Source organism: Acromyrmex echinatior, chromosome 9 (genome assembly GCF_024713525.1).
Source record: "Acromyrmex echinatior isolate Ae372 chromosome 9, ASM2471352v2, whole genome shotgun sequence".
Classification (NCBI taxonomy): domain Eukaryota; kingdom Metazoa; phylum Arthropoda; class Insecta; order Hymenoptera; family Formicidae; genus Acromyrmex; species Acromyrmex echinatior.
Window position 1 is genome coordinate 650,001 of NC_141860.1, and position 16,862 is coordinate 666,862.

Sequence of the window (16,862 nt, forward strand, 5' to 3'; positions counted from 1 at the left end):
ATAGGCTCTACACTCAAGAGCAAGAACGGAAGCGACGTAGCCGCAGCGTTATCTAAAATATTTCGAAGACGAACGATACCCACGAAACCTGCAGACAGATCAAGGAAAGGAATTTTACGACACTATCGTGCAGAAAAAAATTGCGAAGAGATACAACATAAATCATTATTCAACGTATTCGGTGATGAAAGCGTCGGTAGTGGACCGATTCAACTGTACATTCAAAAATAACATGTGGAAAACATTCACGTTAAACGGCTCGTACAAATGGATCGATGAGCTATTATACGATGAGCTGCGTCTATTGTTAGATTATAATCATAGTAAACATCGAACTATTGGGATGCAGCCGATAGGCGTAACATCCGTCGTTGCATAACGACTCTTGTCGACGGTATATAGTCGTGTAAAAATTGCCGTTCCAACGAGATTCAAGATAAGCGATCCAGTACGTATTAGTAAATTCAAGACAATTTTTGAAAAAGGTTGTACACCTAATTAGTCCACCGAGATTTTCTACATCGTTAAAACACAATGTACGAATCCTGCAACGTATCTACTGAAAGATTATCAAGAGAAGCCGATAGCTGGTGGATTCTACGAACACGAATTACAACGAGTCTCTAATCCTTATCTCATGGAAAAAATACTACGCAAACGAGGAAATAAAGTGTACGTGAAATGGTTAGGAATGGACAGTTCACATAATTCTTGGATAGATAAAACGAATGTATTATAACTTTCTTTATTTATTACAATAAAAACTACAACACACAGAAGTATTTTATAATGTTCCCAAGATAGAGTAGCGACCGATTTGGATATGACGTACCGCTTATCAGCATACAGACTAAGAGCGAGCTTCACTTCAAACACTGTGTAAACCTCGTGCAATGTCGATTGTATGCACTGACGTCTCGACTGACGTATCGTTATATCGTTCAAACATCGCGCATAATCGTTGAAAGTGATCGTTTTCGCGACTACGTTTTTTTTTTGATACCCTTTATTCTCTTCATATCGCTCTTTCCGATCACTCTCAATGCGTACATCTTCGCTCTGAGTTCTATGAATTCCGTCATAATCGCACCATCATTTTCATCTTTCATCAAACCGGGTATTTTATTATTAACGCGTGGAACATCATACGCATTTCTCTCAGGATAATCACTCGTGTCGAATCTGGCGATGTCACGCTTGATATTCTCGTGTTCTACATTCTCACACTCCAGAAGATCAAGCTGTCCGTGTACATAATCTTATATTTATCGCGATACAATGGTATCATGTATTCATAATGACAACGGAATCTGACGACACAGACATTACGTCAAAGCGCTTGATGTCATCGACCCATTGAAATTCTCCGTACGGTAAGGATTCGGACATCGCCCAACCGTACAAATTATTCACATCGAAATACATGAGGTACGTCAAGAGTTCCGAAGGATCGTACGAAGATGTATTATACTTGTTATTAGCTTGCGCGTATTTGTGTGAACATTGACTTAAACCACCGCGTATACCACGTTCCACAAACATCACAATGTCGATGTCGGTGAGTAATTCGAATCGAATATCAACATAGTATATTTCAACGTCCCACGTATATCCCGGTAAAGTGTAATAATACGTCGGATCCAATCCGTAACTCTCAATACACGTATCACGAAAATTTTCAAAAACATCTGCTAATAAAAGCACATCTGTCTTGAGATACAAATCACTGTAATCGCCGAGAGTCTCTATGCAAAAACGTTGCCAAACATATGTCGCGTATTGATAATCGTTATCGAAAGCGATCTCGTCAGTCAACGAACTGTAAAACAACTCACGCGATGGTAAATTAGTCTCGTCTAGCTTATTAACGCTGTCGATATACTCGTACGGAAACACTCCTTTCCGCATAAGCAAATCGAAATCCTCAGCGTCAAGATTGGAAAATTCCGATCGTATGATTTTCAATTTACTCTTATCGAGATATGATACAAATTTTTCGAGACTAGTATTGAGAAATTTGAACGAATCCACAAAATGCACTTTCACACAGTCCATTCCCCACTTAAAGTTTACTGTATCCTTGACATGTTTTATAAACGATATATAATTTTCTTTCGTTATAGGTAACACATCAACTCTACCCGCAAAACTATTAGCAATATTTTTTATGATAAAATGTGTCGTAACCTGCCAAGTTATGAAAGAATACAGGAATAATGTATGTATCTTGATAATGTAAATTACAACGTGAATGTGCAGGACCTCTATAACGTCCGGTTAAAGGACAGTGATCGCGTACGCAAAAATCTTCTTCCTCATATCTTTCACAAATATGACAGTGAGTCGCGTTTCGAAATTTTTCTCACTCGACGTTCGATGTAAATTCCACCATAGTCACATTCTTGTCGGATATCGTTTTCACACGATGCGCCAAATCGTATAATTCCTTGACAAACCACGACACGCAATCTTCGCCGCGATAAGATTTGTATATCGACATAGTTTCATCGTATATACAACGTGTGTAATACCCTACGCTGAAAACCTTGTGATGCTGATAGATGAATCTCGAAATGTCTTCATCGTTGATCTTCTTCTCCAATATACATTCCAAATCAGCATAAACCACAAAGAGAAGTCGTTCCTTCTTATTATGACCGCGAAACGATAACCACTTATCATTCTCATTCGGAAGAATAACAGCACAATCTTTCGTCGTAGTACAGTTAACGATGTGAAGCGATAACTTCTCGCTCGTATAAAAATAATGTAGACATCTGTAAAGTAACAAGTCGTACGCGTTACATAACTTTTTTATTGCTCTATAATATATATATATATATATATATATATATATATAGAGCATATAATATATATATATATATAAACAAAAAACAATTAGTATATCTACCTATCACACAAATACTTCTTTGTATTCTTGCTCAATTGCGAACCTATCAATCGTGACAGATTTTTAATCTATGTGAAATGACCGATGATGTTTTCATCGCGTCTTGACTCTTGCAGGTACAACAGATTTACATGTTTCTCTTTCTTCTCTTTGATAAGACGAAGAGGAACGATTATATTACCATCGTCTTTTTTCCCACCCCTCTCTCGCTCGATAAATACGTTGATAGATATATCGTTCAAAAGTTCAAATTTCGTAATTTGTTTTAAAGTAACGGGAAACTCGATACCCTCAAGATTCAACACAGTAGTATAATCCGGATACGATGATTTCCTATTCACATGACTTTTAACTGGATACAGAGTGGCGACCACCGACCAAGCGAAACATGCATTGTCCATCGAACGCACATTGATTACCGCTTTCTTTAGCATAATTTCTCGCGACAACCCAACTCCACCCAACATCCCGCATGCATAGGATTATATTTGTTAACATTTACAATCAGATTCAATATACGTGATAGCGCTCATCCACTGTCACGTTCCTGAAATTCCTCCAATGCTGCTAAAGTATCATCTGTCACGTGTTTATCGTACCACTCTCGCAGATCGGATGTGTCAAAAAGCTCGTAATTTTTCGTAGTAATATTCTTAGCAGATCTCTTAGCATCCGCGACGAACTCACCGTTGAATATTGTATTCACTTTCAAACAAATATGTCTCTGAAGATTATCGCGTATCCGATCGAAAACGATATCTCTCGCGTCATCGAGGAACTGTCGAGATTCGATGTAATTCGAATTCAACACCACACCAGTCAATACGCGATCGTTAAAAGCTGTTTCGATCTTCAACCACAAAAATCCCCTCTTTTGCGATTTGACATAACCCACATGTTCAAAACGTTGTCGTAAAACATTTCTCAAACCTTCCAATCGTACTAGTCGAGCGATCGATGCATTTACAACTCCGGTAAATGTTCGTCGACGTTTACTGTTTCGACACGTCTCCCGCAAGAAATCGAGACACTCGTCGCATTTTTGCTCCCATACTCGATACATGTCCGCCATATCGATGCTCGTCGCACGATGAAAAAGATCCTCCACCTCCTCATCCATCTCTCTCTATATATTAAAAAAAATCACTACCCTCGCTTACACGCACGTGAACCAGAGCGTTTCACCGCAACTATCTATAGGTATGTCGAATTTAATTTTTTCATACATCCTTCCAATATCATCGATTTTTCGCATACCTTTCATAACTGCGTTCTTATATCTTCTCACGCGATCGTCAACAAAAACTATCGCGCTTTTCATCCACAAAATCTCTCGCGAACAGTGATTTCTAATCTCTCTCCGTAAATGATGTGTAGCTAAATTCCAACACCTCTTCTCCTTTATACAGGATATAATGTAGGACTCGATACCATACGCTTGTAACAATACACATCGCTATCTGTATCTGAAAACACACTTGACGGATCGCTGTCCGTACTCTCGTTCGGACTATTATCGCTTGACATATTAAGCATTCAAAAATCACTGTAAGAAGAACCTTACCCCGTATGCATTTATATATCGTTCCTTCGTCGAAAACATCAAAAATCACAACTCCATCTTATCTTTTACAAAGAATACGCATATTAAATCATGACGCATCCTATCATTCAAAGCATGTTGTATCTTCATACATACACACATATATGCACACAGGACATGTGTAACGGAAAGAGATCCATTATTCAAATTTTTCTTTTAATTTTAATAAAATGCATACTATAACAAGCACATACATCGAGTGTGTGTATATATATATATATATATATATATATATATATATATAAAGAAACACGTATTACTTGCTTTGAAATCGCGTCCACTGATTAAATAGTTTTAATACATTCTGTAACGCGCAACATTTACTGTGTCTTCCACACCGAAACGTATTGGTAGCGTCTAAATTTTCAAGCGATTTAATCTCGTTGTAATGCACATCGATCGTTTCGACTATAACGTCGTCATTGTTCAGAATGTCCTAACCACCCCCGTTTTTCGAGTCCCTTCACATAAATGATTGCCTCACTTTCTCCACTGACAGCTTCAGTGATCAGACGCTGCGCCATACGATATGGTATCATCCCGTCGTTCCACCGCAATCCGTGATGATGTGTCATCAACCATGAGGCGTGCGACTGATCAGCATTCGTCAGGAAACGCCATGGCATCGGGCACGTAAAGATGTAGTGTGTCAACTCGCTCTCATTCTTCAAAACTGCTATCTCCTTCACAATGAATCGCTCATCCATGACAAATCCTTAACAAAAAAAAACAAATACAAATAATACACATATTTGTAAAAATAAACAAGAGATAAGAACTATACCTTGCAAATCAACGAATGTTGACACCATAACGTTGAACGTCGAGATATGTCATCACAAATGATTAAACCAAACCAATGAGATAATCGTACGGTGCGTCTCTCTTTTATCATGTCCTGCGGAGAATGTATGTGCTCTCTCGATGTGAAGGAACAATCGCACGTAAAAGTGAGATAGCTATATAATATGTGATAAAATAGGATATGCATAAGTAGGTATAATATGTGATAAAAATATAACGTATTAATATCATATGCAGAACGTTCTTTTCTTCTTTCCTATTTTTTTTTACTAAATGTTTTTTTACTAAACGTTTTTCCTTTCCTTCGTTAGTGATGATACTTTCTTCATATCGTCAGCTATACAATCAAAAGCCGATTTACCATTTGCTGCTTACGATCTCTGGGGGAAGATGTCAAAAATTTTGTTCTCAATTTTGCATATTTCCACCATTGATGTTCTTCCTTATTTTTAATATCGTGAATATCATACACATGTACGCAAATCAATGATGTCTAGTCCTTCCGGAGTTCCCACGGTGTACAGATGACCATTTTCCAATTTTGTAATATATTGGGATATTGGAATATTCCATTGATTTGCTGTTTCGAGGTTGAAGCAAAAAGCGCGTCCATACCTCCAGATGTCAATTCGATGTAAAAATCTCACAATCGATATTCGGTGCATCAATAAGTGTCATCATGTGACATCTAACAAACTCCTTCATATCGTGCAACCATTCGAAGAATATATTTCTCGTCATGAAATCTTCCACAAATCTTAAACAAATGATGCAACACTTTACTCTCGGAGGTAGAGAAGAAACGATTCAACTCTTCCATAGAATATATAGAATTCAGCAAACCTCTCGTTTTCAACGCGTCCAAAAATGACATTAATGCATCTTTCATTGTCTTTGCTTCCCTCATACGTATCGTATTCGGGTCTATTTTTCGTATACGATTTACCATATAGGTCTGTATGCATCCAATCATTCGCAAATTTTTGATAAACGTATTCGTAATCCACGTCTGATATATTAAATCGATTATAGAACCCATAAACGTTTCATCGAACACATCTTCCTCTTCCTCATCTAATAGTTGTTCAAACGATTTCTCAGTGAATATTTCTCTATCTCGTCGGTAGCTCTTCGACCTCTTTACTTTGAGATTCCATCGTAGTACACAAATAATACATTCGAAATCACCAAAAAGTATGTATGACGAAAAAAGCCTCGCCCATACGCATTTATATACTATTATCCATCAGACATGTTAACAGATGTGATTTCTATCGAGGACACAAAACTGCATAAAAATAGACACCCTTATGAAAATTGAAACGACGTCATGCGAGAGAGAACGCATCCGAAATAGAATGCAATAGTGTCTTATCACATCTTTGTGGTATCTATCAAGGAGACAAAACTGCGCATAACGGAAAAAGGAACAATGGATTCTTATCGTATCTTTAAGGATGTGGTATCTAACAGGAATACATAAATACGCAAATAACTGCATAAAAGAAAATTGAAAACGTTAGATTCTTATTTTGCTATCTTTTTTTATTAAACTAACAATTAAAAAAACACGACAGTAAAAGTGTGTGTGGGAAACGGTGGTACAATCAAACGCAATAAGGTGTCATCGCGAAAAAAATACGCGATATAAGTATGAGTGAAAGCGGATCCGTTGTGAGAGATCAAATCTTCTGCGAGCGAGAGCGACAGCGCACGCGGGAAGAAAAACGCGCGAACTCCCTCAGTCGCTCGTCTGCTCTCGAGCTCGCGGGATCGTTGTCGCGTCGTGTCACGTCGTGAACACACACATGCGCCCGTGGGAACGGGGGCCGGGGAGGAAAACTACAAGAGGTGGTGGGAGGACAAAACAGCTCGCTCATTGTCTGACCCCCCCCCCCCTCACCACAATATCCCTCTCGCCCAGTTTTCCCTCCGGCCCCTCACTCCACGGGTTCCCCCATGACTTCACATATACATAGATAATCTACTTTTATAATTTCTCGTGCTCACATTTTTATTCACACGTTTATCACCCAAATACAAATTCACCATTGAATGCAGTATTTATCTTGATATTATCATGTCTCTGTATGACATTTTGCATACGTTCCAGCATAATTTTACTCGCGTCTTCAAGAAACTGGCGAGGCTCGATGTGTCCAGAGTTTATCACGGCACCGGTCAATATACAACTTTTAAACACCATATCAATCTCGCACCATCGAAGTCCCGCGCTGTACCCGGCACCCATTTGCACAAAATGTTTGTGCACAGTATCTTTCAAATTTTCGAATCTCGCGATACGATTGTTTAACACTAATCGATAATCGCGGACGTTTAGCGTTCCTCCAGCGATTCGATGAAATTATCAACAATGAAGCTCCCACGCGACAAATTCTTCTCGCGTATTCAATGAGATAGATTGCTTCACCAAATCATGTTCTGTTTGTTCCATATTGTCACTTTGAATTGTTGCTCGATTGCTGACAAAATGTGTCTCCAAAGAGAAAAAAGAAAATCTTTTCATTTTCTACCTTCTGGGAAATGAATCATTTCTTTGGTATATTGCACGTTCTAACATGTTTGAACATGTTTCCGAAGAGGCGATTTTATCGATTCTACAGCTGAAATATTTTTTGAAAAAAGGGCACATAAACTGATAAAACTTTATTATTCTTGTTGGCGTCAAACCTATAGATAAAAAGGTTCGGTATGGTCGGAGTGCATTCTTACGATATGAGTCATTGCATAGTTTGAACTTGATGGTTGTTACACTGAAAAACTAACTCGTACATTTTTTGTGAAAGAAAATAAAATTCCTTAGATAGAAAAATATTTTTTAAAGGAAGCATGGGAAACAGATAGCCTTTATTATCATTGTCGCCGATCCCTTAGATAAAAAAGGTTCGATATCGCCAGAGTACATTCTTACGATACGAGTCAATTGACTCACTGAATACGCCGAGGATACAGTGGATAGCTATTAAAAAATTTGTGCTGCGGACCACAGTTTAAAAAGACGTATTATATCAGTCACTCTGTGGCCAACGGTAGATCGGTGGTCACTCCTACTACGTAGAGCAGATCATAGAGCAGCTACTGTACCAGAGTATATTACCCTTAAAAATGTCTTATGCTATGAACTTACGTTTCAATTCAACAGGATGAGTCGTGTAAGAAATAGTAAGTATTCAAGCTTTATAAATTTTTTTTTATATATTATATATTTTTTTTCTAAGATCTATTTACATGGTTTCTTTTTTCTACAGCCCATCTTCTCACTATACCTTACACCTTGATGAGACATTAACATTAATAGCGTACAAGTTCCTGAACATTGAAATCGTCGTAGGGTCTACGTCTCACGTACAAATTGAGATCAGTGACAATTGAAGCAACCGCATGATTGTGACTCATGGTACATGAAAGGCGTTCATTGAGAGACGTGCAGATATTGTGAATAATGCAGGCAACAATCCCATCATCATCATCATCATCATCATTATTATTATTATTATTATTATTATTGATTCAAGATCTGAATGTGGAATTTAAAATAGGTAATATAAACGTAAAATTAACATTATATGATACATGCTTGTACATGAGACCAACAACTATGCTCTTCTTATTTGAGCTTGAGCAATGTGTCGAGCATGTATTCTATGAACTGAGTCAATATACACATGGTGTTAGTGAGAAATTCAAATATAATATTTTGTATCATTTTTAAAAGAAAATTGTATTACTAATAAACGCGATGCTGCAAACATTTTGTGAAATTAAATTTATGAAACAAAATTTATTTAAAAAATTCTATCATAGAATGTAAACTACGGTAATAATCTACGGTTAGATTATAGTGTACATGCTGCATTACATGATAAATAAATATTCATTAAAAATATATTCCTTTTTAACATTATCTTTCCCCTTTTCACTATTCCTTCTTTATATCTATTGAACTAATTGATAAGAAAGCGTACTCGGCTACTCGTATCTTATACCATTAAAATATTATTAAAATTGCATATTATATAAAGATTATGCGTATATAAAGATTTCGCGGGTTTTCTCCATGTTCAGATCCATTCTTGGAATGCCAATGTTTCGTGAACCTTGCAGTTCACTTCATCAGGGCGAGGAGCAGCCTGATACTGAGCTGTTCCTCCGGGTCGTTCCTTTTTATATTACGCTACTTGGAGTGGTAGGGGAAGGGGGAAGAAGAAAATTGTGGATAGGGGAAGGTGTGGAAAATCGGTCAGTCTTCAATAACCAGGAGAATGGTTTTCCATATTTTATTTATGTTGTAGCCATTATCTCTATTTAGATTGTTATAGTGTCTTTGTATCTCTATGGCTTCTCTATTCTTTCTTGGAAAGTATGATGTAATGTTGACTATTGTCGTCGTTTTATCAAACAGTATTTGATGTCCTGTTTCGATGTTGTGTTCTGATAATGCTGATTGCGTGTTTTAGCCTGACATCACGTTGGTGTTCTTTTATCCGTAGGTTGACCATTCTCCCAGTTTCTCCAACGTATACTTGCCCGCAGGAACAAGGTATTTTGTATACTCCTGCGGAGCTGAGGAGGTCTTTGATCTTTAGGATTTTTTAAAATTTGTCTTTTTGAGACTTCTGGTTCGTACAAATGGAAGTTCAATGCCTCACCGCGGGTATAACTGTAGATGAGAAGAAATAAAATTATGTGCCACAATTATGTGATACAGTGCCTTAATTCTTTGACCGAAGTTAGCGATATCGTACTCAATCCGCTCGCGACGGATAGATACGCTGCGCTCAAAGATAGGTTAGTTAAAAGCTTCGCGGATAGCACCGAAAAGAAACTGCGCAGGTTATTAAACGAGATTGATCTAGGTGACCGCTGCCCGTCGCAATTGCTCAGTCAAATGCGAGATCTTGCGCAAAATGGCGTGTCAGAAGAAGTGCTCAAATCTTTATGGCAGCGCCTATCACAACAAGTGCAGGTTATATTAACAGCTAGCAAGCATGAACTCGAAAAGCTATCGCAACTAGCAGACCGAATAACAGACGTGCTATCCACTGGCGTTAACGCTGTCGCAGCGGTTATACCGACAAAAGCTAATTTGATAGATTCGCAAATATCCGCGCTTCTAGATCGAATGGAGAGATTGGAAACTCGTTTATCGCGCGACAGATCACGGGCTTTGCGGAATTCTCGTCGCAGAAACCGTTCAAGGTCAATGACAATCGGAGAGCAAGCCATGCTGGTATCATCGACGTTTTGGCGGAAAAGCTACCAAGTGTACGCAACCCTGCAGCTGGAAGTCAGCGAAACAGGAAAACTAGAAGCTGAACTATCTCCGACGGCAGATAGTTTGGCCGTGGCAACTCGCCGTCTCATAGTCAGGGACCGTGTCACTGGCATCAAATTTCTGGTGTACACCGGAGCGAATGTCTCGACCATTCTCAAGATGCGACCGTACTCATATTAGCAAACAGGTACTCTACGCTACAAATGGAATGATCATACCTACGTATGGACAAAAATTACTCTAGCTTGATTTAGGATTCCGTCGTGTGTTTCAATGGCCTTTCATAAACACCTTCATTATCGGCTCAGATTTTCTAGCACGTTTCAACTTGCTGCCTGACATACGGCACAAGCGCTTAATCGACGGTAACACGTTTCTTAAAGTCTCTGCTCAGCTTGTCAGTAAAACTATTTCGCAGTTAACAGCGTTTGCCGACGACTGCCCATACAAACAGATTCTAAGCAAGTTTCCTGAAATAACTAGAACGTCGATCACGCACAAACAAATTACACACGGAGTGGAACATGTAATCGAAACAATAGGTCCTCCTGTGTTAAACAAAAGCCAGACAACTCTGTCCAGAAAAACTCAAAGTAGCTAAACAAGAATTTGAGTACATGATGCAACAAGGCTTATGCAGACTTTTCAAGAGTCCTTGGGCTAGTCCCCTACATCTTGTGCAGAAGAAGAATAGTGATTGGCGTCCGTGTGGAGATTAACTCAAACTCAATGAGGTAACCGTGCCAGATCGTTACTCAATTCCGTTCTTGCAAGACAGTACACATTTCCTGCATGACAAAGCCGTGTTCTCTACGATAGTCCTAGTGCGTGCATACTAATAAATTGCAGTCAGCGAATCGGATATTCCGAAAACCACAATCATTACACCGTTCGGACTTTTCGAATTTCCTTATATGACATTCAGACTTCGTAACTCAGCACAAACTTTTCAAAGATTCATATATCGGATAACTGTAGGACTTGAGTTCTGTTTCACTTATATCGATGACATTTTAATCGCTTCGCAGGACAAAACGCAGCATAAGGAGCATCTGAAAATATTGTTCGACAGACTTCAACAGCACGACATAGCAATCAATCCGAATAAATGCGTATTCGGGCAGAAGAGCATCAGCTTCCTGGGACATACAATCAGCGCTGAAGGCAAACCTTTATCCGAACAAATCCAAGCGATCATTGAATTTCAGAAACCAGCTACGATCAAAGGACTTCAACGTTTCTTAGAAATGCTCAATTTTACAACCGGTTTCTCAAAGATCTCTCAAGCATGCAAGCACTATTGCTAAAGGTAATCTCGGGACGTAAACGCAACAACAATGCGAAAATAGAATGGACTTCTGACCTCAAACAATCCTTTCAACGAGTTAAGAAACACCTCGCTCAAGCCACCTCGCTCGCATTTCCAAACAGCAAGGCAACACTCTCATTGCAAACAGATGCCTCAGACAAAGCAATCAGTGCGGTATTGCAACAGTACAGCAACGGAGTTTTACAATCACTCAATTTCTTTTCAAGGAAGCTCACGCCTACACAAACAAAGTATAGCGCATACGATAGAGAATTATTAGTTATCTATATGGCTATTAAACATTTTCGATATATGCTAGAGGGACAAAATTTTCACGTTATCACGGATCATAAATTCCTCGTGTACACATTCAAGAGAAAATCAGATCAAATGTCGCCAAGATAAACCCGTCAACTACTCTTCATTTCACAACCGACGTCACGTTTCAGGCGCTGCAAACATTATAGCAGATGCATTTTCTCGCATCGACACTATCGTGATGCCAACTAGTCTCGATATGCAACAGATTGCAGAAGTTCAAGTCTCGGATGATGAATTGCAACAATTGAAGCAATCTACATCAACTTTGAAGCTCAAAAAGTCTATCTTATCGGAAACAGCAGCACATTTATTGTGACACTTCAGAAGAAGAGATCAGATCTTACATTCCTGGACCATTATGAAGACGAGTCTTTGACATGGTGCATCAAATGTCTCATCCAAGCGGCAGAGCAACTCACCGGCAAATTGCGCAAAAATTTGTGTGGCTAAGGACATTAAAGAGTGGACCCTTGTCTAGCATGCCAGCAATCTAAAATTCATCGGCATAACCATACCTCACCTACTAAAATACCAGTACCAGATATCGTTTTGAGCACGTACATATCGATATCGTCGGTCTTCTATCCTCCATCCAAAAATTTCAGGTATTTATTAACAATGATTGACTGATTTACTCGTTGACCGGAGGCTATTCCATTACAGGATTGTACAGCAAATATGGTGGCGAAGATGTTTTTCACTGGGTAGCCAGATTCGGAGCTCCATGCCTAATTACGACTAATCAAGGCTCGCAATTCGAAGCGCAGCTGTTCAACACATTAACCAAACTCGTCAGTTCTAAACGTTGTCGGATAACTGCATATCTAGTGGCCAGAATCTAATGGCATCATCGAACGATGGCATCGCTCTTTGAAAACTGCATTAATGTGCCACGGTGAAACTCAATAGACTGATACACTGCCAATAGTATTACTCGGACTGAGAATTTGTCTCAAAGAAGATTTAGGCACTTCTGTAGCGGAATTAGTGTACGGCACTACGCTCAAAGTGAACACCGGGTGAATTTTTCTTCTCCGAAGAAATGCCCAAGCGACTCACGAATTTTCGTCGAGGATTTCCGTGTAATTAGCTGTGTAATTCCGTGCAAAAGCTGCGGCCTAGACCAACCTCTCATCACATTAGACTTAAGTTATTTTTCCATAAAGATTTGTATAACTGCTCTCATGTCTTCTTTAAAGTAGAAGGCAACAGACGTCCTCTGGACCAACCATACACCGGACCGCATAAAGTATTAGAGCGCATTTCGGACAAAGTCTTTGCTATAGAAGTTCACGGCAAATGTATCAACGCCACTGTCGATAAACTTAAGCCCGTTTATTTAATAATTCAAGACTCAGAAACTACTCCGTCCACTGCGTCTCTGTTTTCAACTAACATTCCAGTGCAAGATGAACCAAAGACATCCTAGTCCAGCAACCAAGTGAAAGACTGTTAGATTTATGAATTAATTCGCGCAATGTTACGTTAAGCGATCAACAAGTATAAGTTTCTGTTTGTTTCATTTAATTTTATTTTCTGTTATTTTCGTTCTAGCAATAATGTAACCAGTATTTCTTTCTTTAACGTTTACACTGGGAGGGGATTACTATGGCGTTGCGAGCGTTGGTTGCGGCACTGAAGTTCTTTCTGGCTAATCCTTCTTTCGCTCTCTCTGGTGTCATGGCGTTCTGCGTGCGGATCTCGTGTAAGCCTCTGCGATAGTTAGTAAATTAAGACTCGGTAAGGTTCGGAATTCCTTTGTGTTCACTGCAAGATCGACACCGATCACTGCTTTCGGTAATTGTTAGCGTCGTCGGATAAATACTCATAGTGTATATTTTCTTAATTTCCCGTATTCTAACCTAGCAACGTTATACCGGTATCCGAGCCGTCTTATGCACGCAATCACATCTCTATCTTTGTAATCTATATTTGTTAAATAATTAGTCAAGTTTGTATTAAACCGCCTTATGGTATGAGTCAGAATCAGCGAATAACATTCAATCGCAAACCTAACTATTTCCCGATTCCCAATTATCCTTCGCCGTTAGTTGATACTTGCCGGCGCCCATACACGCTCGGCGCTACATTGGGCACAGCAACCGCAACGTAGCCACAAGCATTTTGCGGTTACAAGTTTTGGGCTCATGTCCTTTCTCAGATTTCTCTTTGGTCGAAGTATCGTTCGTAGATCCAGGCCTACCAACTGCGAAGAAATAAATGATTACTACAATTAATCTTTATGCATTTTTGTCCCGCTATGTGTCCTTTTCTCTCTTCGTTTCAAAGCGTGGAACAACATCAATCTTTACAAAAGAAAATTTCATTCCATCAAGTAAGTATTATTATAATATAATTGTTACTTATTTTTGAAATATTATCTTTAGTTATTTAAATTATAAAAAAAACTAAGACCTGTCACATTTTTTGAAAGTTAAAAGTTGTATACATCATTTAAAGAAAATGAGCATTCCATCGCTCAATCTACCAATTCAATCAAAGAGAAAAGATGTCAGTTTGCAAAAAGAAATTCAAGCAAAATCTAGAGAAGAAAGATGGCGTACAAGATCTTGTGCAAGACAAAAATTAATAGAAAATGTTTGTGATGTATCTGAAAAAGTAATCATAATGAAGACTACTATTTCTGAAAAAACAACTGATAATGAAAATATAATCGAAGAGCAATAAGAAGCAATGCCTGCAATTAAAATAATTTATGAACTTGGATTCTACAGATACTATGGAAGAAAATGTCAAAACTTGCTTGATAAATCTGAAGGATATAGGAATACAAGTCTAAAATGATAATATTTTTGTGAAAAAAATTTTCAAATATTATTACTTCTGATAAAGAATTAAATACATTAACTAGTATTCATAGCTTCAGTTTACTTAATACGATTGAAAATCTTGTAAAAATTATGCACAAAGAAACTGCAAATACAAAAATAAATATACAAGAGAAAATAATGACTTTTATGAAATTGGAACAAAATATATCCTATTTGCTATCAATTTTATTTAAATGTAAGCCAAACACTTACAAAGAAAGAATATTTCAAATGATTGATATTTTATACATTTGTTTAAAATCGACTATTTTTTGGCCAAACAAAGATAATATTTTAAAGAATATTCCGCTATGTTTTAAGGAGTTTTCGGAGATGTTCGAGTCGTAGTTGATTGTATTGAAATTAAAATTCAAAGGATTTATGTTGTCAGACAACTTTTTCGCGTTACAAAAGTAATTATACAATTAAATTTATGACTGGTGTAACACCAGCTGGTTTGATTTCATTTGTGAGTAAATGTTATGGTAGACGTGCTTCTGACAAGGCAATATTCGAGCAAAGTAAAATTATAGAAAAATTAAGGTCTCCGGTCTCAATACAAATAGCATAAACGGCTTTGCATATAATAAAATAATTTTTCACAACATTCTTAACAGCAACTCTTTTTAAATTTAAAAGAAACTCAGAAGATTTCTGATTGTCAAAAATGACTTCAACATGCTTAAGATTATTTATTATAAAATTAATATTGGAATACTGAAAAAGTTCATGTCTTCCAAATCTACAATAAAATACATGCATACAATAGAAAGGAAAAGAGATAAAATAAAACATTTCAGATAAAAATATTTCAACATTAATTTCTTTTAATTAATTATTATCATTGAGTAAGTAATAATTTGATCTTTAATATGATTCTACGTACATAAATTAATTCATACATTAATAAAAAAAACTGCAAAAAATAAAAACATAAATATGTTTCAATGTCTTTGATGTATGTAAATTCGATCATGTATACATATATGTATATACACAGTGCGACAAATATGTTCCCGGACACGAACCACATCTCAGCAACCAGTGGCGACATCTGTGCGTTCAACCATGCATTTTAAAGGTTGAACATTTTGCTATCATCTGTCAAAGTTTCATTCATTTTGGTTGACATATAACGAAGATATGACAGTTCATGTTAAACAAGATTTTGGTCGAGGTAGAAATTTTAATATGGAACAAAGAGCAGTGATTAAATTTAACGCAAAACTTGGTAAAAGTGCATCAGAAACATTCCGATCGATGCAACAAGTTTACGGCAGTCAATGTCTAGGTCGTACAGCTGTTTTTGAGTGGCATAAGCGTTTTTTGAAAGGCAGAGAGACCCTTGAAGATGACAAAAAATCAGGACAGCCAATTTTGGTTCGAACACCCGAAATGATCGAAAAAGTACGTGATTTTGTTGCAAACGATCGCAATGCATCACTAAAAATGATGGAGGAGGCTTTAAATATCAGTAGAGAAACGATTCGAACCATATTACATGAAGATTTGGGTAAAACGAAGGTTTGTGCGAAGTTTGTTCCACACACATTAAGAAGCGATCAAAAATCAGCGAGAATCAATTATTCCAGAGACATCGTTGCAGCCGCAGAAAATAATCCAAACTTCCTAAAATCAATTGTTACGGGTGATGAAACATGGTGCTTTCAATATGATCCAGAAACTAAGCGTCAAAGTGCGGAATGGAAGTCAAAAAATTCACCACAAGCAAAAAAAGTACGAAAAGTTCCATCAAAAATCAAGACAATGCTCATCACATTCTTTGA

The 16,862-nt window shown here is 37.6% G+C and overlaps 2 protein-coding genes and 1 pseudogene across 2 annotated transcripts; 2 read left to right on the forward strand and 1 right to left on the reverse strand.

Annotated features, from left to right (window-relative positions):
* Positions 1–731: 731 nt before the first annotated feature.
* LOC105151147 (uncharacterized) lies at positions 732–3,047 on the reverse strand. The gene is made up of 2 exons (XM_011064693.2): positions 2,912–3,047; positions 732–2,777 (listed from the first exon to the last, which is right to left on the reverse strand). The coding sequence occupies exon 2, from the start codon at positions 2,053–2,055 to the stop codon at positions 1,285–1,287; it is 771 nt and encodes a 256-aa protein (XP_011062995.2). The 5' UTR covers positions 2,056–2,777; positions 2,912–3,047; the 3' UTR covers positions 732–1,284.
* A 6,958-nt stretch (positions 3,048–10,005) lies between these two features.
* On the forward strand, positions 10,006–10,794 carry LOC147908458 (uncharacterized). The gene has a single exon (XM_087409421.1). The coding sequence runs from the start codon at positions 10,006–10,008 to the stop codon at positions 10,792–10,794; it is 789 nt and encodes a 262-aa protein (XP_087265547.1).
* A 3,058-nt stretch (positions 10,795–13,852) lies between these two features.
* On the forward strand, positions 13,853–16,710 carry LOC147908459 (uncharacterized; annotated as a pseudogene).
* Positions 16,711–16,862: the final 152 nt, after the last annotated feature.